The following is a 20653-nucleotide window of genomic DNA, read 5'->3' on the forward strand; positions in this document are numbered from 1 at the left end:
CAGCAATTAGCGGTTCAAAGTACCATTTGAGAAGGAGAGTGTTAATTCAAGGCTAAATAAAAGCAGATTTTTTTTTTTTTTTTTTTTTTTTTTTTTTACAGTATGTCTTTCACTCGAAGCCTGACTGTGCAATGCAAGACCCATCATCCAGTTAAACAGAGAATGATGGTCTTAGGAAATCCCCCAATACTGTGTTCCCTTCATAGCCTTTGATTTCCTCTCATGAGTAGTGACTAGTCGAAAATCCTGCATGCCGGAGATGCAAAATGATTTTCTTACTCTTGGGGGACATGAATCTGATAAAAAGCAGACTATTGAATGGCCCAGATTTCATGTTCAGACAACGGTTACAAATTTTTTCCTTTATCAGTACAATTTCTTTGAGGTGATGCACATACTGACACAGCTTATAGGCATCGTCCTGAATCGAAAACTGTGTTTAAGACCCTTATTTATCCACTCTATTCTCTATTCTATAAAAAAAGGAAAACTCATTCTGGCACTCCTTGAAGAAATTAAAAGTAGGTCATTCAGTCTCCAGTAGGGATGTCAACGATTAATCGATGATCGATTAATTGTCGATAAGAGATGCAATCGATTAAGGCTGTCGATGGTCGGTTAACCGATTTAATGTTGAGCTGCGTGCGGCTCATGAGCAGAACACGTGCGAGCGGCTGTGAGTGACGGTGACGGAATATAAAAGCATCATCATTCATTCACAATGTACAAATTAAGCTTTTAATGTGATTTAAACTTTAAAGTACATTAAAACAGAAACAACATAAACGTTCTTCAACATAAAAAACAATAGAAATGTAGTAACAAATCATTTCATCAGATAACTGTTTCATATCGTGCGCTTTGCAGGGCTGCGGGACACAGGACAGGTAGCCTAGTCTATTCATTCCTACAACTTGTTAATTCGTTCCTATGACGTATTAATTTGTGGCAATTGTCCATGTTTCATTAATTTTTTTCCCTAAATAACCCATGATTTAAGTGAAATAAGGGAGCAAATTAATAAATCAAACGAATTCTTAATTCATGAAATCTTTAATTTCCCTTCCCATGTTTACCACAGTAAGAGATGCGAAAACAGTTATTAAAAGTGAAAGATAATAAAATAAACCTGCGAAATTAGAGGGTTAGACGGTGAAGATTTAGGAAAAGAAACAATGACTATATATTATTGAATTTGTGGAAATTCGTGACTAACCGGCAAACCAGAACAAAGACGCGTAAATGAAGGCTATGGACTCGAGCGCATCCAGAGGCATAGTCGCGATCCAACATTTTCCTGTTATTCCTCTAATAAACAAAGCTTTTATACCACACTTGTCATAATCAGAGCTTATAATTTGTAAATAAATAATTGCTGGATCCAAAACAGCGATTAATAGGCGCTGTGACAGACACAATACGTTTTCCCACGCGCATTCAGTGATGTCACTAAACGGTGACGCCGAGCATCGTTCACAAGTTTCTGCATGGACCTCACTAGTGCACAGGTTCTCAAGCCCTGGGACAAAATGGGATGCTTTAAGAAAAATGTAATAGGCCCAAAATAAAAATAACAATTTGTTTTCATGATTGTTTATTTATTTATTTTTTTTAAATATGCGAAATATATCTGACTTCAATAATTAAGATAACGGATTTAAAACAGAAGTGTGGCTGCGCTCCACAAGTTCACGGAAAGAAAAAAAAGGATGACAACGCATTCTGTTTGTTTGCTTTATTTTACAAGAGCACAAATCTTCTGTTTTTATTGTGAGTGTGCACAAATGAAAGCAAACACTTTTGCGGAAAAGTTTTTTTTTTTATTTTTATTTGTATTTTTATTTTTTTATGTCTCAGCTGTTTCGATCGCGCCGGAGCCTGCTGCACGCGTATATTCTAGCGATTCAAACTTACATCGCAACTTACACTAAAGATGTAAAAGGTTACACTGGTCAGTTTAAATAGACCGTAGTATACCGGTTCACTCTGCTGTTATGCCAAGGACGTTTTTGCTCATGTGAAGAGGATTATCTTTTCCGTCTATATGCGAATGCATGTAAAGTACAAGCCTAGTTTACATTATAAATAATAGTTTAACATTCAAATGCATTGCGAATATGGAAACATTTTGATTTATGCCGAATGAGACATGAGCAATAACCTCCAAATAAATTTAGCCAAAGCCGCGCTCGCTCGTCCTCGTATTCACGCACGCACTGTCACGATCTGATGCACTGTATGCCGGGTTTTTTAAAAACAAATATGCCTACCGTACCGCAAAAATTAAAAAATCTGACATTTTCTAGGACAGAAATCCAGCAGAATCAAATTAATGTGAGCAACAGTGTTTTTTGCTGCAGCAGCGCGATGGAAGCGGTTTCACTTAATGCGCAGCCCAGTCACACGCGCCACAGTTACGTTTGGGATAATTTTATTTTAAATGCCATAATGTTAGTTGAAAAAACATTGCAATTGGTGTTTTAAAAATACAACAACGAGCACCACAAAACCATTTAAAGAGGCGCGTTCAGCGGTCTCCGTGCGGGATTGGAAACGGTCAACAACGTAAAATTACCTCAAAAGTATTGCGCGCTCTTTTCATTTTATGAAATCATCATAATCACATCTATTCATTTTAGAATCCTGCTACTAGCATTTTATTCAGACTTAAACCCCTTTAATTCAAGCGAGAAAGCGTTTTGTGTGTGTGTGTGTGGCTTTTGCACATACTGTCATGCCGGTGACTGCGTGCCTGCAGAGCATTTTGCAGCATTATGGTTAACGATTAATCGATTAATTGATCGTTAATTTAAACGACGATCGATCATGGAAATAATCGAAATTTGACATCCCTAGTCTCCAGTGACTCACCAATTCTGGCAAGAAACCAAACAGTGCAGGTATACGGAAGGCAAGAGCCTTTCTGATTTAAGCTATTTGGCAAAGGGGTCATGTTTCAACAGTTTTAAAGCCAGTTCACAAATCAGCACACTGCCCCTCCAAGAACATTAAATACTTATGAATTTCTTACAGCAGATGAAGCATGTAAAATTAGATCTTTAACTCAGAGCCTTCCCTAGAGTGTTTAGGCACATTTGGGCTGGCTGAGATTATCATTTACATTCATATGCACCAATATATCAATATAAAGCAATAATCAGCAAAATTGATCAACACACTTCCATTTGAAAGTTTGGGGCCTGTACAATTTTTTTTATGTTACTAAAAGAAGTCTCTGCTCAAAGAAAGCCGCTTTATATATTTAAAAAAATACAGTGCAAATAGTATTATTAGAACTTTACAATTTTAATATATTTTCAAATATTATTCCTGTCTTAGCAAAGCTGAAACAGCCATTACTCCAGTCTTCAGTGTCACATTATCCTTCAGAAATCATTTTTTCAGAAATCCTCTTACTGACCTCAAACTTTTGAATGGCAGTGTATGTAGGGGCTAGGCGATATGGCAAAAAAAAATCATCTCTCAGTATTATTTACTCTGTATTATTATATTTACTGTATAACACTAACTGCACCATGGTGTTGTGGCAGAAATGTGGGATAAGTTTAGTTACATAGTGACATTAATTAGTTATTCATACAAATACCAAGAAATCAGAGATTTTCTTCCATGGTGTTGAGGCGCTATATGTGTGGTTTTAACTGTGGTTTTCATTATCTAAATGTATGCTACTATTTTGCTTTTAAAAAAATACTTATTTTAATCAAAGGCTAAAAAATTTATTCTTTTATTTATTTATTTTTATTTTATTTTTAAATAATGTGTTGTGTATTTACATTTTTCTGGTAAATTTTCTAGAAGGTATAAATCACTCATTTATCTTTTAATTAAATGAAAAATTAATCAAACCCTTCCTTTTTTGGAAAACAAAGTGATGCACAACAGAGGTTTATGGTTAAACCCTTTAAACTGCATGTGCTAACTATATCTTAAGAGTTATTTTAAAATGTATAAACATGTTTCATGTTTAGGACAAATTGGATTATGCACTTTACCTGCAGTGGCTAAATATATATAAATGCTATATAAATGGTATTGCCTCATATCATATAATTTATAAAAAATATATCGATATATATCATACAAACTCAATATACCAGCCACTCCGAAGTGTGTTTTAACAAAAACCTTTTAATATATGAAAACTGGTTGCATCAGAGCTTTGAACTGATTCACTGAAACACAGTTTGAGTTATAGAAATGAACCGAACCTGCCACCATCTAATAAATTTTGCTACCAAAATTTAAATCACAGACTTATTTAAAAACAGGTGAATGCACACCATTAATGTCTAATTAGATCTGGCAAACTCCATCTTTATAAGCAGCAAAATGATGCGACAAACAATGGATACCAACATACAATATCAGCAAAATCACTGCAAACATGTCATTACTACTAGACTGCCCAGTTCTAGTCCAATATCCTTTGCAAACGTTCACAGGAGAAGAACACACACCAAAAAAAATAAAATATACAACCCCACAAACCTAGACCCTTCCAAACTGAATTATCAATGCTGATCTATTATCACCAACATATATAGCTGGACTCCAAACAAAAACAAACAAACAGAACATCATAAAAGTGAGTTTAGACACCAGGTGCAGCTTCCTCCTCTCCTGCAGCCACTGGCGGGGTCACTCCAAGGGCTAGAATTCCAGTCGGCCTATTTAAGAGATGATGACTCAGCCGGCCCAACCCGATGTCAGTGGTGTCAGCCACTAAGGGATCTGGCATTCTAAAGACCTATTGATCAGTGTGGCTCATGTCCCATCACTGACACACCAACACAGGGCAAACAGCACTGACCAAGCCTCCGAAAGCTTTGGAGTCAAGCAGTGATGAGCGTGCCCCTCCCCCATGTCGAGTTAATTCAAGCTGTGCAAAGGGAGCAGCACAGAGTCCAAAGGAAATATGACTCATTTGAGTAACATGAGGCATTCTCCACAGAACTCTTGTTTGTTAAGTGAGACAGGCCAGTTGAATGCAGCAGTGTGAGACTTCAGGAGGAGAGAGGGGCTTCGAGGGGGAGGGAAAAATCACTTTTAGTGTCAGTTACATCATCTTAAAGCTCCATTCCCCAAGTTTCACTGAGCACGTCTTTGACTTCATTCAAGGACTTTCTGAAGCATAATGACAGAATCATTCCCCTTAAAGAAGAATGTTGAGAACAATTTAGTGCAACAGAAACTATTAGTCAATGGAGTCAAAAGGCAGAAAGAACGTGAAATGCATCACAAGAGAACGCCAACACTGAAACTTAATCTCAATAGTGGGCTAAATGCGTTAAACACTTCCTGTGCCATCTTTACCTTTGATGAAAACCACAGCAAGCCTGTAATGATGCTGTAAACACATTTTATTCAGAGCACAGTTGAGACAGTCAAAGACAAGTGCGGCGCAGGATGACCAGACAAGATTATGCAAAATATTGTTGTTGAACCTGTCGTAATTACATAATCGCCTGTTCATGATTATTGAGATAAGAGGGATCACTGAACACTTAAGTTACAATAGTAAACTTTAATCAAAATAAAAAATACAGAAAAATCCTTTCAATACAGAAATGCATAAAATTATAATGGAAAGTTTGAGAAATGATGGTCAGCTACATATAGAATATGTAAATGTCCTCCTTCATTAAAGAAGGAATTATGAAATAGAAATACTGTTTTTGTATAATGTTAATGTTTTTATAAGCACTATGTTCCTTAAGATCAATTTCAATTTTATAATATAATATCCAGGTGGGTTCTAAAACACAACACCTAAGCAGACCAAAAAGATAAATATTTCAGTTGATGTACACTACTGTTCAAATGTTTGGCATCATTAAGTTCAGTAAAGTAAGTGAAGAAAAGTATCAGTAAGAAGCAATGAAGAGTTTTTAATTGCTAAAAAAAAATTATATTTCAATTGTTTCTTCAGCATCAAATCAGCATATTATAAAAATTCAGCTTTGCCATCACAAGAATAAATTACATGGTAAAACACATTACAATAGAAATAAGTTATCTGAAATTGTAATAATATTTCACAATATTACTGTTTGTTTTAAATAAATGCAGACCTTGAGTGTGAGACACTTTTTTTTCCCCAAAAACACTGACTGACAAAATCTCACTGATGCTGGAACAACGGTAGTGTAAGTTAAGCTTACACTGTAACTAAACTTTTAAAAAATGACAATCGTGACAGCACTAACTGTAATATTAATTCACCAGTTCTAGACAAACATCACATGGTGCTACTTCACTGGTCAGGCTATGAAGTATTTACATTCTACTTCGATCAAGAATAATATTGAGTATTCCTTCAGAACATTTATTGCAACCAGCAAACATTTTTTTATGATGCAACATTTCTAAAACTTAAGCATTTCTCAAGGAGAGGAAGAAACGCAACACTGTGGTATTAAGATTTACTTAAAAGTTCTTCTAGCAAGGCTTAAAACAACTGTTAAATTAAACTGTTAAAATAAACTTCACTGCTTCGGGAAAATGACCTTAAGCATTATTCAATTCTCCAATTAGCATAATACCATGACAAATTATCACTGAAAAGGTGAAGCACTAAGAGCTTTAAATCCTTTTAAAAAATGTTTCGAATTTGATAATAAATGCAACACTATTTAAAATGAAAATTTTGCCATTTTTAAAGCCAACTTTAAAACCAAAACTTGAACATTTCCACTACACTAAACCAATTAGCTTTATTAATCAGACAAATGTTTGCATTACAGCTTTGGCTACTCAGACTCTCATATGGGAGAAATTAACCAAAACATGGAGGGAACTGGGCAGAAATTGCTCTCAGAGCATGGAGCATGGATAATTGTCCATCTTTAGCAAGTTATTAGGGCTTCTCCAGAAGTGTAATTGTAACTACAGCTGAGTGTGCAGTAAGCTAAAGTAATTAAAATGGTTATTAAATGGTATTAGCCAAGCTTGATTATGATTACTTAAGCTGTGTAATCTAGGTAAAATCCTTTCCCTGCCCACAGTGTCCGTTACCTTTAGCAGGCACTAAGTGAAAGACACTGTACTGCTCTATGGTTTTAAGAGACAAAAGACACAAAAAGTCCTCCAATTCCACTGTGACGCACCCTTGCAGACAGGCCTTTTTTGCCAAAGATAAAGCAGCAAGAAATTTTTCTGCAGTCATACCGAAAGAAATGAACATTCACCAAGGTATATCCCCACAAAGTTCAATGACGTGCCTGTGGTGAATAGGGGGCATGTGTAGTCAAATAGGTACCGCTGCATGGTTAATGAAAGTGACTGACTGCATGCAACCTGCTGAGACCACAAAATGCTACAGTAGATTGGGAAAGAGGTTAGTCAAACCAACGAATGAGCAAAAAAAGGCAGCCAAGGCCACGTTTGCACTCATGAAAAACTTGATCTGGAAGGCAGAATGGGTCTCCAGCCAGGTAATGGGGGCGGATGACACATAATCTGTCCACTCCACTGCATATCTGGATTTCCAACTGCTGTTGGATCCACCAGTGCTGCACAGGGCAACATATAACAAAGTTCTCTGTACATGGAGACACTGGTAGAGCTCTGGCAGTGAATTTCAGCATTAATAAAAAATGAAAGTGTAGTGCTTCGGTAGATCTGCACTCCTCTTCCCAGGGGTGGATGGTGGTGGGGGGGGGGGGTGTTTATGAAAAACTCTGAACCAGTGCAGCATTCCCATATCCACCCATATCTAGTGAGGAGCTCTTAAAAAATTCATTAATTTACAGCAAAAATAGATTAAAGCACCCAGCTGAGCAAAACTCGAAATTTGGCTCCTGAATAACATTAATAATAAAATAGCTCCCAAAAACCCCAGGGGTTTCGCCTGAAGAAACTGCGTTGGCTTCGGCTCACCTCGTAACACCTTGTGAAAGGCTCATTTTTTTGTAAGCGCTAAAATATTTTAATTGTCATTCATGAGAATGAATGTGTTCAAAATTGTTCTGCTATTCAACATCAATACATTTTCAATCTGATCATAGCCTTGAAACTGCAACACTAGCAACCAGTGGCCCAAAAATGCCTGGAACTGCAGTTACTGTAATTGCTCTGGTCAGTTCTAAATGAGGTTCACTTAAGTGCAATTATCCCCCAGTGATCTTTCACATAAAGAGACTTTTTGAACATGAAAAAGTGGGCTCACACAATATACTGCAAACAAGATTCAAATTGGAATCAGAGATGAATAGCTTCATAGCTCATCTGCATTCTAGCGATGAACGGCTTTGCTAATGAAGACTGAGCTTCTTACTGACTTTTACCACTAGCAAAGCAAAGCTTCATATTTTTCCTTGCCACAACAAGAGCCTCGGATTGGAAGGCGTTATTGCAACAGCCTTAAATGGACAATAAAAAAGACACACAGACCAAATGGTTGACCAGTTGTCCAAGAACAGATCAATTAGTAAAACTGACAGGTGAAACATCGTTGGTACATTTAAAGGTGACAAAAGATACAAAACTTTTTAAAGAGCATTTTAGCAACCTGAGCATGCATTTTGCTTTTGCAGGCTAAAAGACCTAATGGTAAAACCCTTTCAGAATCTCGGTCTCTTAACTCATCATTTACAGAGATAGACTAAAAGATCAATCTTGGGATTTACACATCAATGTTCATGAAAGTCGATTAAAATTGAGAAATCAAAAAGTTAACTAGTCTTTTGACCTCAGACTAGTTGATTATGAAAATGTTCTATCAAATCCCTGATATAAAAGGAAAGAAGATTGTAATATTAATGGTGGCAGCTTGTCTGAATTAACACTGCTTACCAGAATGTAAATGATTCTGCATTTAACTAAAATAAATAATTCATAATTAATTAATTAAACACTAGCATTGCAAGAGTGCTATGTTCTTTAAGTTATAGTAATTTCTGCGCCTAACATGCAACAACACACATTATTGACAACCACTGAGGGTTGCAGAAAGTAAACAAGAAAATACATAGCACAGAAAAGTAGCAAAAAGCATTTTAGTCCAGATATTTAATGTCATCGCCAGGGGAAGCGGAGGAGCAATGAAACAAGTGGTTACCTGATGGGTAGTTTCTGAGCTGGGCAAGCCATGCATTTAGCTTGCATGGACCCCATTTACGAACAGGAGTCTGATAACTTCATCTCATGGACAGCCATTTAAATAATCGCTTCAACAAGGGGGAAATATTAAAAGCCTCGACAGGGCTGGGCAAAGGGCCACCGCTGCATTCCAAATGAGATATTGGTATGCGAAAGGTGAGGGGCTTTCTCTTCTATGCTCAAGTCAAACTGCTCAATCTGCACACGCCTTGCTGCTAATTCAATGTTATAATAGTGTTTTCGACATCACAAACTAATCTGTCTGATTGTGAAAATCTAATGGAGAAAATGGGAAGCAAACCACTTGTTGCAACCAGACAGAAAAAGAGAGAATTCGATACACTGGTTTCACACGACACAAATGTAAGAGAACAGATGCTTTTGCAGCACAGCTGGAGAAAGGATTAACTTTTCTAAATGTGGGACAAAATCTCATCAACCAATTCAGCAGAGGGGAAAAATAAAAAAATTCTAATGCCTCAGAAAACGCTGTAAACAGTGTAACGGTAAAGTCAGCTCATTACAATGAACACTGTATACCTCCCACATAAAAAAAATTTAACACAGTCACCAAAGATCTAAACCGCCATACAATGCCCTATTTGGCGTGTAGCCTATGGTGCCTTTAGTGATGATAAAGTAGGTGGAATGCATAAAGCCAGCAGTTTCCAGGTGAGTTTAGACATATCGGCAGGATGCCCACTGAGGCCTGAGGGCAAGACGGAGAAGAGCCTGTATGCAATACCGCAGCGGAGGCCTCGTCAGATCCTGACATGGGAACAGTTATGGTACGCTACAACAGATGCCATGCTTGTGTTCTTTAACAGCTCTGATTCCAGCCCATTTAGCAAATCACTAATGAACAACATACAGAACAAGTTGAAAGACAAAAGACACTTCAGGGGTAATACATTTTCTTAAGACAACATTAAAAACTGAAGTAACAAAAAGTTATTTCATGGCTACTCTCAGTTGGTTTCTCTGTGATAAACGCCAAAAAAAGTTTTAGTTCATGCAATCAGATTGAGACGATATTAACAATAAAATGATTTAAATAATAAATCATTTATGTTATGCTGTACAATTTCATGTCCTCTTGATATATGCATTAACATATTGGAAAAAAAATATTACAAAATACTAAAGATGTGAACCGTATTATTATTATTATTTTTTTTTTATCAACAGAGATGAATTTTAAACAGACTGATTTTTCAGGTGCTTAATTTTTTTCTTTATCTAATTGAAATGTTTCAACCAAAACATGTATTGCCTGGTAATAAATTCATAGGTTTTTCCTGTATTCTCAATATTATTTTTCACCTTGTTAGTCTTTTCTAATATCTATGTAACACATTTCATAATATTCATGATATTAACAAATGCTAATGACATCATATTATATATTCTGCTTTTCTGCCTTTTTACATCAATACAAATGTACAGAACATAAGTTTCATGACTCATATTACTTTTTATACAAATGTAACAATGTTCCTAATGCAATAATTGTAAATACTAAAAGGCAGCAGTTTCAGCACAAGAACCATCAGGCATGTTCTGACAGGCAACTGATGGTTCAATCATTTTCTGCGTTCTGTGGGCTGACAACCCAAAGACAAACAAGTCTGGTGCTAACGTGAATCTTTCACACTATTGCACTGCTACACTGACTGGGTGGGGAAAATATGTCCCGGGTAGTTCACATATGTCCATCATTCAATATTTTAAGCATGCTAGTACATAATTCAACAGCCTCTCCATTCGTACTTTACTCTCTAAGTGAATGAGGAGGGGGAGAAAATCCCTCCAAAAATTATAACTCATTAAATGCTGTTGGTCAATCCTCATCAGGCCAATACAAATGTAACATGAGTGCAAAAATATGCAGACAAGCTGTCAGTGTCAACATAAGACAAGACACAACAGTCAAAACAATTGTTTTTTCATGCACTGTTCAAAAATAAGACAATAGTAACCAAAACACTAAAAAAACACATTCAAACTATTAAAAAAAAAAAAAACACCCAAAATACACATTTAAAAATACATATCCTTAATGCATCTGTAGAATTCAATTACAATACATATCTTTAAAGGCAGTTTTCTCAGAATGAATGAGTATTTTTTTTCTCCTGTACTGAGCATTAATCCAAAATAGTTTTATTCCTATCTATATTCTGTATTTACAAAGTAGCTTATTTATATTCCACTTACCAGTCTGCATATAACATTTTAATATTGTTGCCAGTAGTATCTGATTTATGAAGTGACAGAGATACCAAAAAAAAATCGCTATGTAAATTTGAACTCTTAATTCGTCAACAAAACGAAACACGAATTAAATTATGCAATTGCGCAAATGAGTGCATATTTAATTATATTACATCTCCTTTGCATATTTAAACATACCATTTAAAAAAACAGGAATACAAAACAATTGTCATATTGTACTGTGATTAATCAACTGGGGAAGTATAGCGATATCTACTTGTTACCATATTCACATGTGGTGTCTTGCCTTAATGTCAAATTATAAACGTTGCATTACACATCGCGATATAAACAAGAAAAATTCAACACAGAGCACAACATGAAAGCCATGGTCTGTTCTTGCAGCAGCTAAAGGGGAAAATCAAAATAACTGACAGACAGCGGGTCACATTCCAGCAGCTAAACAGACGGGGGACTAGTCTTGCGTTGACAAGTCAATATATGATATATGACAGTCAATATATGTGTATAAAATCTTACAAATATCGCTCAATGTAAGATCAGAACTGCTCAAACTGATAATTATTATAACCTGTCGTCGAATTTACCTATGCATCCAGCATATGCAGACAGATATGTAAATAACTCATGCACAACTTCATAGTCACACATAAAAATCTCAATAACGCTCCACGAACAATCTTACACCTCTTGCGAAAAAAAAAAAAAAAAAAAAAACTAAGTTACATGCATTTTAATGGCACCAAAAGTTGGCCAGGATTTGTATTTAAAATGACACGCAGCTGCCGCACGTCTGTTTCCAAAATATTAATAGACACGGGCCTCCATCTCCAACTACTGTTAGTTGACAGGACCAAAAGTTGCTCGTTTGGCAGTTCCAGGTCCAGCTCGGCTTACTGGCTGACAAATACTGCAAGTCAAATACTCGAACAAATAGCAGGCGAGCTAAAGTAAAGCTGGCGGCTAATTAGCAGCTCACTCTCGCTGCCTGTTTGACAAAAACCGTATTGGCGGCTACTGGGCTAGCTGCTTGCTAACTAAACTTGTTCTGCTGTGACAGTGGAGCATGCAGTGTCCCCACCTGCCCCCAACCGACGGCGGCAGCGGCAGCGACAGCAGCATACCACTTGAGGCCTGAACGTCCGTCCTTCCGCTCTGCTCAGAACTTAAGCACCACACAACTAATACTTAAAGTCATCAATTTTTCGCGGGCCCTGACTTCAACTTCGCGAGCTCCATGTCGCGAGCTCGCAACGTTCACCCGCACTTACCCGGGCTCGTGTCCGCTACTGGAGGCCAGTGCAGGTCTGTCAAAGTTAGCCGTCCCCTCCCCTTCCTTTTTTCGATCACAGCTCCCTCTCTCTCCCCGAAACGAGCCTCAGCTCTCCGTGTTTATCGTGGGTTTGAGACCCGCAATCCCTTTACCGGTTTGTCCGTAGCGTCTCCTAGCCTCTCCGCCTCTCTCTCGCTCTTTTCGTTTTTCTCTCTGAATAGCTAACATCCGGGGACTGCGCGGATCAAAAATCCGGAACTACTTTTGGACATAAGCCGGAGAACGGCCCACTGTACCAAGCTGCGACAGGCTCCGGAAAGTAGTGCCTTTAGTGTACAAGAATTATCACGAATTCATAAATGGCTTTTCTTCAGCACAACCATACCATCTGATAAAAAAAAATATTTCGAAAATTAAATGTAGCTACTAATCGATTTAATCGAAAGAGTAACTTTATATCCAAATATAAATTTAAAAGGTGTAGATAGTTCCCAACGTGTTTTTTTTATATATAATAAAAGGAAGATGGTTTATGCGGTTAATATTTTTTTCTCTGGTTGTTGAGTTACCACAGTGGATTGTGATTTCGTCCCGAATCTTCGGAACTATTTTGAATATTAAGCAGTATTTAAAATATTAAATGCCTATTCGGTTAATAAGAAACATTATTACTGCTAATAACGGTGCAGTTCTTAAAGCTTTTGGCAAATGAGTAACGATAAATGTAGGCCTACTAATATTATTTTTCCTAATAAAAGATGTGGACAGCACCCCAAAGCATTTAATAAAATAATAATAATAATAATAATAATGATAATAATAATAATAATAAATTCTATAAAGACGTTTCCCCACTGTGCCCCGTTTGTCTGGAGGAAGAAAAAATATTCTTCATTTGTTTTACTTTTGTGGTACACCCACTGATCTATAATAGAGAAGTAAATAAATAGTCATATTCAGAGAATAGTCGTCATTATATAGATCAGTGACACCACGTGTTTCTGGTTTCAAATAACTTCATATTTATTTTATTTTTTGTTTATTTTAATTATTATTGTTATTTTAATAGTTGTGAATCTTAAAAGAAATAGTATTTATTCATTTGTAGGATGTGTAAATATCACATTTAAAATGCCAAGTTTTCATGACCCAGTCCTAAATGTTTGCCAAATGATTTGCAGCTTTTAAGCTGTGAAATGCTTCTCATTTTGTATTGCTTAAACAATGCTGCCCCCTGTGAACCTGAATGTGAATTACATATTTAACAAATATTTTGCAGTTCCTTCCTCCTTCAAATCCTACATTAGAAATGTATTTGATACGTCGGATGGATGCTTACGCCACTGATTACTGACCACAGTAAATTAAATATATTAAATAAATAACATATTATACTCTCCTTCTTTTATCTCTGTTTTCTTGTGTACTTTCTTTAGTCTTTTATACCACTGCGGTCCATGTTTCCCATAAAAGCAGAAAGAATAACAGTCATCTGAAAACCTTTATTTTGGAATTTTCACAGCGGCCCTCTGAAAGAGCCAATCAAAACACCCGAAGCTGCGCACGCGCACATTAACCATAATAATTTGCGGGAACTGCTCCTACTGATCTGTCACACGCTAAAACCGAGTTTATCAGGGTCAACCGCTGGTGAATTATATTCTTTAGCGTTTTATTTGTGAGTGAGCAAACAGGTAAACCCTTGTTTATCTTAATAATATCCATATCAACGCGATAATAAGAGGATATTACACTGACAGCGAGAATGTATCTTCCTCGCACTTAACCTAAATTAGTGTTAGAGCTTCGTCAAATATTCATCTGACCTCAGCTGACCAACAGTGTGTTGCTCAGGGACAATTATGTAGCATGTAATGTCATATTACTTTGGGTCTGAAATCTGAGTCTGATCTTCTTGAGCTTGTTTTTAATTCCAAATGGTCATTCATAAACGCATGCATATTGGTAACACTTTAATAACTAAAACTTTATTCTTTTAGGTTTGCAATGGCCCACTCTGAGCCCTCAGCCTCAAAGGCAGTGGATGGAGGACTGTCTGAAGAGTTCGCGGTCCCTACTCATGCGGAGGATGTCAGGAAACTCATGGCAGAGTTTGCCGAACATCACGGATCGGCCGGGCGCAGAGTAGTCCTCATCACCTCGGGAGGAACTAAGGTTCCTCTGGAATCCCGAACAGTGCGGTTCCTGGACAACTTCAGCAGTGGTCGGCGAGGGGCCTCCTCTGCCGAGTATTTTCTGGACTCAGGCTATGCAGTAATCTTTCTGCACAGGCATCGTTCTCTCTACCCATACACTCGTTTGTACGCAGGGGTCAATTTACTGGATAGCTTACAATCAGAGAGTGTAAAGGAGGACGCTGGTCAGATCCTGGTGGATCAGAACGCTCTTCCAAACATCGCAAAGGTTTTAAAGCGCTATCAGGCGGTGAAAGCGGCAGGACTTCTGCTGCCAGTGGAATTCAACACCTTGTCGGAGTACCTCCATCTACTCAAGGCTGCAGCTCAGGCATTAAGCTCCATAGGTGAACAAAGCCAGTTTTTGATTACTTGATGCTGAATACATTTGTAGTGGGATTACTAGTTGAATTAATTTCTGTATTTCCGTCCTAGGGTCCAAAGCTATGTTTTATTTGGCTGCCGCTGTTTCTGATTTCTACATCCCAGCATATGAAATGCCAGAACACAAAATCCAGTCCTCCAATGGGCCACTTCAGGTGTTGTACAATAAATACAGATATTAATTCAGTCTTCTAGGCCAGGGGTTTTCAGTCTCTTAGATTGACACAGACCCCCAAATATGATCATCCTCGTGCAAGGGACCCTCATTCTTAAAAAAAAAAGAAAAAAAGCAGCTACATATATTCATGGATAAAGATCAAATTTATGTGAAAAATGAATATGATAAATTAATTATTTTAATAAATATGTATTTTTGTTACATTATTTTTTTCTACTCACTAAAGTACTGTGCTGTTTGATCTTTTATCAATTTTCCATTATATTAGATTTAAAATGTCATTAAAAAAAAAAAAAAAAAAAAAAAAGATCTATAGATAGAAAGATAGACAGACAGATAGATGATAGACAGACAGACAGACAGACAGGCAGATAGATAGATGATATAGATCTTTATGGTTTAATTAAAAAAACAAATACACCCCTCTGCTAGGCTACATTTAGTTATCTAGGCCCCAAACAACATATAACATGTAATTCATCTGCTTTTTTAATGTTATTTAGATAAGTATGAAGATGGTTCCTAAAATGCTGTCCCCACTGGTGAAGGACTGGGCACCTAAGGCATTCGTCATCTCTTTCAAGCTGGAAACGGACCCCTCCATCCTTCTGGAGCGAGCACGGCGTGCCTTAGAAACATACAACCACCAGGCAGTGGTTGCAAATGTTCTCGACACACGCCGTGGTTATGTGGTTGTTGTCACCAAGGACACGCAACAAGAGCTGGTCCTCACAGATGAGGAAGTGCAAGAAGAGGTAGAGATTGAGGACAGGATTGTCAGTAATCTGACTGCAGCACACAGTCAATTTATGTCTCAAGTATGAAAACTGTGCTGTGATTTTGTAGCATGTACTGTAGGCTCAAGGCAGATCTGGGATCAGTTTTTGTTGTATTTTAATAATTCTGGTTCAGATGTGAATAGAGAAACTGTTCCTGGAAAGTTGACTGCTGTTTGTGTCGTTCCAAATGGCATCTGCAAGTTCATCTGATGTAAAATTAGTGTTTATTAGAGATCTAATAATTTCCTTTATATTAATTTCCTCTGTACAAAAAGATCTTATTTCATCTGCTTTCTTTGGATTTTAATCAGTTTAATAACACTAAAATATGCTTCAGTAATTAATTATTATCCTGTTCCCTTTGCTTAGTATTTTTTTAAACTTTAAATCCATCTGCAAGAAATCACACGCTTTAACAGCTTATGTTAATTAAATTTTAAATAATATCATATAATGTATGTGTAATGTATAAAAATTAAACTTTCTGCAATATGCATTAAACGTGTTAATACTTTTGAGGTTTAAAACATTTTTAATATGCTAACAGTTTTGAAATTCACATATCATACCGAAAAGAACAAAAAAAATTGCATTTTACTGTGATCAGTACTTGATTTTATTTTATTTGCTGTTTGAGCAGTTGCACAAAACATGTCAAATCCATCTGTTGATATCTTTCATAGTGAGTATAAACATTGCAGAAAAGTCCATATTAATATCTCATTCAAGTTTGCATGAGTATCATCTGTAGATTTATGACTTGAGTTTGATGCTCCTCTTGACTCCAGCACGAATACCACACCATTCTCCACTGTATCTTGTCTCCTCATGCCGCACCTCATGAACCTGACACAAATAATCTGCAGTCATTGTCCGTTTTGAGTGTCCTTACATTTCACAAACAAAAGTGAATTATAGAAATGAATCCTATGACACTTACCTGACCCTTCTGACGAATCTGGGCACGTCTGTACTTCTCTCTGTGTTTGACCCTGGGATTCCGATCAATCTTCCTCAGTCTATCTATCTCCTAATCTATCTATCTATCTATCTCCTAATCTATCTATCTATCTATCTATCTATCTATCTATCTATCTGTCTGTCTGTCTATCTGCCAATCTATCTATCTATCTGTCTGTCTGTTTGTCTGTCTATCTGTCTGTCTATCATCTATCTATCTGCCTGTCTGTCTGTCTGTCTGTCTATCATCTATCTGTCTGTCTATCTTTCTATCTATCTATCTGCCTGTCTATCTATCTGTCTGTCTATCTATCTGTCTGTCTATCTGTCTATCTATCTATCTGCCTGTCTATCTATCTGCCTATCTATCTATCTGTCTGTCTATCTATCTGCCAATCTATCTATCTATCTGTCTGTCTGTTTGTCTGTCTATCTGTCTGTCTATCATCTATCTATCTGCCTGTCTGTCTGTCTGTCTGTCTATCATCTATCTGTCTGTCTATCTTTCATCTATCTATCTGCCTGTCTATCTATCTGTCTGTCTATCTATCTGTCTGTCTATCTGTCTATCTATCTATCTGCCTGTCTATCTATCTGTCTGTCTATCTATCTGTCTGTCTATCTATCTGTCTGTCTATCTGTCTGTCTATCTATCTGTGTCTGTCTATCATCTATCTGTCTGTCTATCTATCTGTCTGTCTATCTATCTGTCTGTCTATCTGTCTATCTATCTATCTGCCTGTCTATCATCTATCTGTCTGTCTATCTATCTTTATTTCTATCAAACTATCCCGCTCTGTCATGTCCTATCTATAATCAATCTGTCTATCTATCTGTCTGTCTATCTATCTGTCTGTCTGTCTATCATCTATCTGTCTGTCTATCTATCTGTCTGTCTATCTGTCTGTCTATCTATCTGTCTGTCTGTCTATCATCTATCTGTCTATCTATCTGTCTGTCTATCTATCTGTCTGTCTGTCTATCATCTATCTGTCTGTCTATCTGTCTGTCTATCTATCTGTCTGTCTGTCTATCATCTATCTGTCTGTCTGTCTGAATGTCTATCTATCTGCCTGTAAAAATCCCACAGCACACCACTAAGCACTGAAATATAGCAAAATTTCACAGATATGCATTGCTTCAAATGGCATATTAAAACTGGATATTATGTTAAAAGTAGTACTCCCACAGCACACTTAAGTCAGGTAGAAACACAAGGTCAGGTAGCTTTATGTTGGTGGTGATGAAAAAATAAATAAATTTTGTCGCTGTCGGGCAGAAACCTTGTCCAAAATCACTGCCACTTTCAGGAAATGTGCACAGAAAAAAAAAATTATATATATATATATATATATATATATATATATATATATATATATATATATATATATATATATATATATAGGCTATATATCTTTTTTTTATTTATTTATTTTTAATAATTAAACACAGCATCGTCAGAGTTGGTATTGTAGCTTTATATATTATCAGGCACTTTCATGTGCCATTATAATATTACCATTTTATGAAAATCAAGCTTAAATGGAGTTAGGAGGTTTTGACCAGTGAATGACGGCAATGTATAATATTATTCCTGGAGCTAAAGTGGAAGGAGAGCATAACACATGAATCTGCCATATATCAATGGTTCCTGAAAATGGACTGCCAGCCATCAGGCAGGTAAGCACTGGCAGGTCAGTTTTCAGGAAATTACAGGTTATACATTTAAGCTATGTGGGCGCAGTTTATTGTTGTTGAAAACGAAAACATTTGGCCAAAATCTCATGATATAAAAGATGAAGCGATATGGACCGGATATTTATAACAGTATATTAGCTAACGCTAATGCTTTTTGTTGGATTAGTCCATATTTGACCCATTCTGAATGGAAGGAAGCACAGAGATTGGGAAACACTGATCCATGCATGTGAGATACGTGATGTGAGATTAGTATGTAATATGTGAGATTCAGAATGCAGTGTGAAAGCAAAATGGATGCAGGCAAAATGTTAAGAATTCTGTAGCCTAAGTTGTGTGACGAAAACTGCAAAAAATTAAGTTGGAAGGAAATATTGAGGAGAAATACAATAGAATAATAGAATCAATAATTTCTGTAGCAAACAAATCTATACATTTAATAAGAGGTAATGGAAAGAAAAATAAAAGTGTACCTTGGTGGTCTGAAGAATGTACAGTAAGGCATTTCGGATTTTAAAAAAGGTTATTAAAATACAATTGTAGAATATCAGAAGAAAAGGCAGCTGCAAGAAGGATAATTAAAAGTGCAAAAAGAAAGGCTTGGCAGGAGTTCTGCAATACAATTGGGAGAAAGACTGAAATGCATGTGGTATGGAGAATAATTAGGAAAATGAATGCTATTAATAATTATAAACAGATCCCTGTAAATAAAGAGGAAGGGAAAATGGCCATCACAAATAAGGAAAAGTCACAAGTCCTACCTAAAACTTTTGATAAAATTCATAGAAAACTTGGACGATAAGTTCTTAAAAAGAAGACAAGAAATAAGTAAAATATATGAGAATGTTCATATGAAAAAAAAAGGAGCTGATAGTAATGGGTGTGTGTACATTGCTGGTAAGAATGATGAAGAAATATCAGCATCGTATGATATCCTGAACGGGACTCAACAAGGAAGTGTCATCAGTCCGATTTGGTAGATTAGGGATTGTAGTTTTCGGTATTAAAGGCTCAATATATGGTTTTTACAAAGAAAAAGAAAATGAAACAAATGGCTCTGAAATGATATGATTAACCATTAAAAAGAGTGGACAGAATTCAAACATATTTTCTAGTATAGATTATGGGTGTACAGTTTATGTGATGACTTCAATCAGAATTGAAGAAACTGGATTATATACAGTGGAGCGACTAGAATCTGCTGTGGAACAAAACGATCAACCCATCTACATGCCATCAGGGTTGAAATGGGGTTAGATTTTAGAAGAGAAAAGCTTGCTATGATGTAACAGCTTTATAGAAAGGAGGAAGTAATGATTTCTAGATTAAGGTTGGGACACACAGGACTAAATTCAACACTTGCATTAATGGGGAAGCATGAAAATAGTATGTGTGATGAATGTGATGTTTTAGAAACAGTAGAGCATGTGCTTTTTAAATGTAGTAAATACGATGATCAGCGTAAAAGTTTTTTTTAGCAATATAAAGAATAGACCAGTGAATGTCATGGTGGACCTTCTGGGAAAGGGTTTGAGAGATGATCATATCTGGTGGTTTTAACCTTTTTAGTGTTTACAGGATTAGATCACAGGATTGAGGCCTGGTGTCTGAGGATCCCGGAGGTGGAGGAGCCCAGTGTGAAAGCTGGAGGAGCTGAAGCATGTGCTCTGATGATCCTCTGGGCTCGGTGAGGTAATCTATTACATTCTTATAATAATAATAAAAAACAGCAATACAGATACCTCAGCCATGTTAGTGAGTAAGCGGTACAGTAGGCGGCGGTAATACTCCTAAGGAGCGAGCGGCCATTGAAGAAGAAGAAGCAGAA

At 36.6% G+C, this 20653-nt stretch overlaps 2 protein-coding genes across 3 annotated transcripts in view; one reads left to right on the plus strand and one right to left on the minus strand.

Moving 5' to 3' along the window:
* Positions 1–12865, minus strand: part of LOC109100208 (forkhead box protein J3) — a 104360-nt gene extending 91495 nt beyond the window's left edge. The window contains exon 1 of the mRNA XM_042766445.1: positions 12630–12865. The gene's annotated coding sequence lies outside the window, so the exon portion shown is untranslated. The remainder of the gene's footprint in view (positions 1–12629) is intronic.
* Positions 12866–14160: 1295 nt separating this feature from the next.
* LOC109090824 (phosphopantothenate--cysteine ligase-like) lies at positions 14161–17144 on the plus strand. Of its 2 annotated transcripts, none has more exons than XM_042766447.1 (4): positions 14161–14309; positions 14632–15173; positions 15262–15365; positions 15892–17144. In XM_042766447.1, the coding sequence occupies exons 2-4, from the start codon at positions 14639–14641 to the stop codon at positions 16210–16212; spliced, it is 960 nt and encodes a 319-aa protein (XP_042622381.1). In that variant the 5' UTR covers positions 14161–14309; positions 14632–14638; the 3' UTR covers positions 16213–17144. The 2 variants fall into 2 exon arrangements, with proteins under 2 accessions (XP_042622381.1, XP_042622380.1); XM_042766446.1 differs by having other exon boundaries at positions 14165–14325; positions 15892–17132.
* The last annotated feature ends 3509 nt before the right edge of the window (positions 17145–20653 follow it).

This window comes from Cyprinus carpio, chromosome A11 (genome assembly GCF_018340385.1).
Source record: "Cyprinus carpio isolate SPL01 chromosome A11, ASM1834038v1, whole genome shotgun sequence".
Lineage (NCBI taxonomy): Eukaryota > Metazoa > Chordata > Actinopteri > Cypriniformes > Cyprinidae > Cyprinus > Cyprinus carpio.

Coding starts and splice junctions, on each gene's coding strand:
- LOC109090824 (XM_042766447.1), top strand. CDS start 14,639: ATGGCCCACTCTGAGCCCTCAGCCTCAAAGGCAGTGGATGGAGGACTG. Junction 15,174..15,261: donor TCAGGCATTAAGCTCCATAG/GTGAACAAAGCC, acceptor TTTCCGTCCTAG/GGTCCAAAGCTATGTTTTAT. Junction 15,366..15,891: donor CCTCCAATGGGCCACTTCAG/GTGTTGTACAAT, acceptor AATGTTATTTAG/ATAAGTATGAAGATGGTTCC.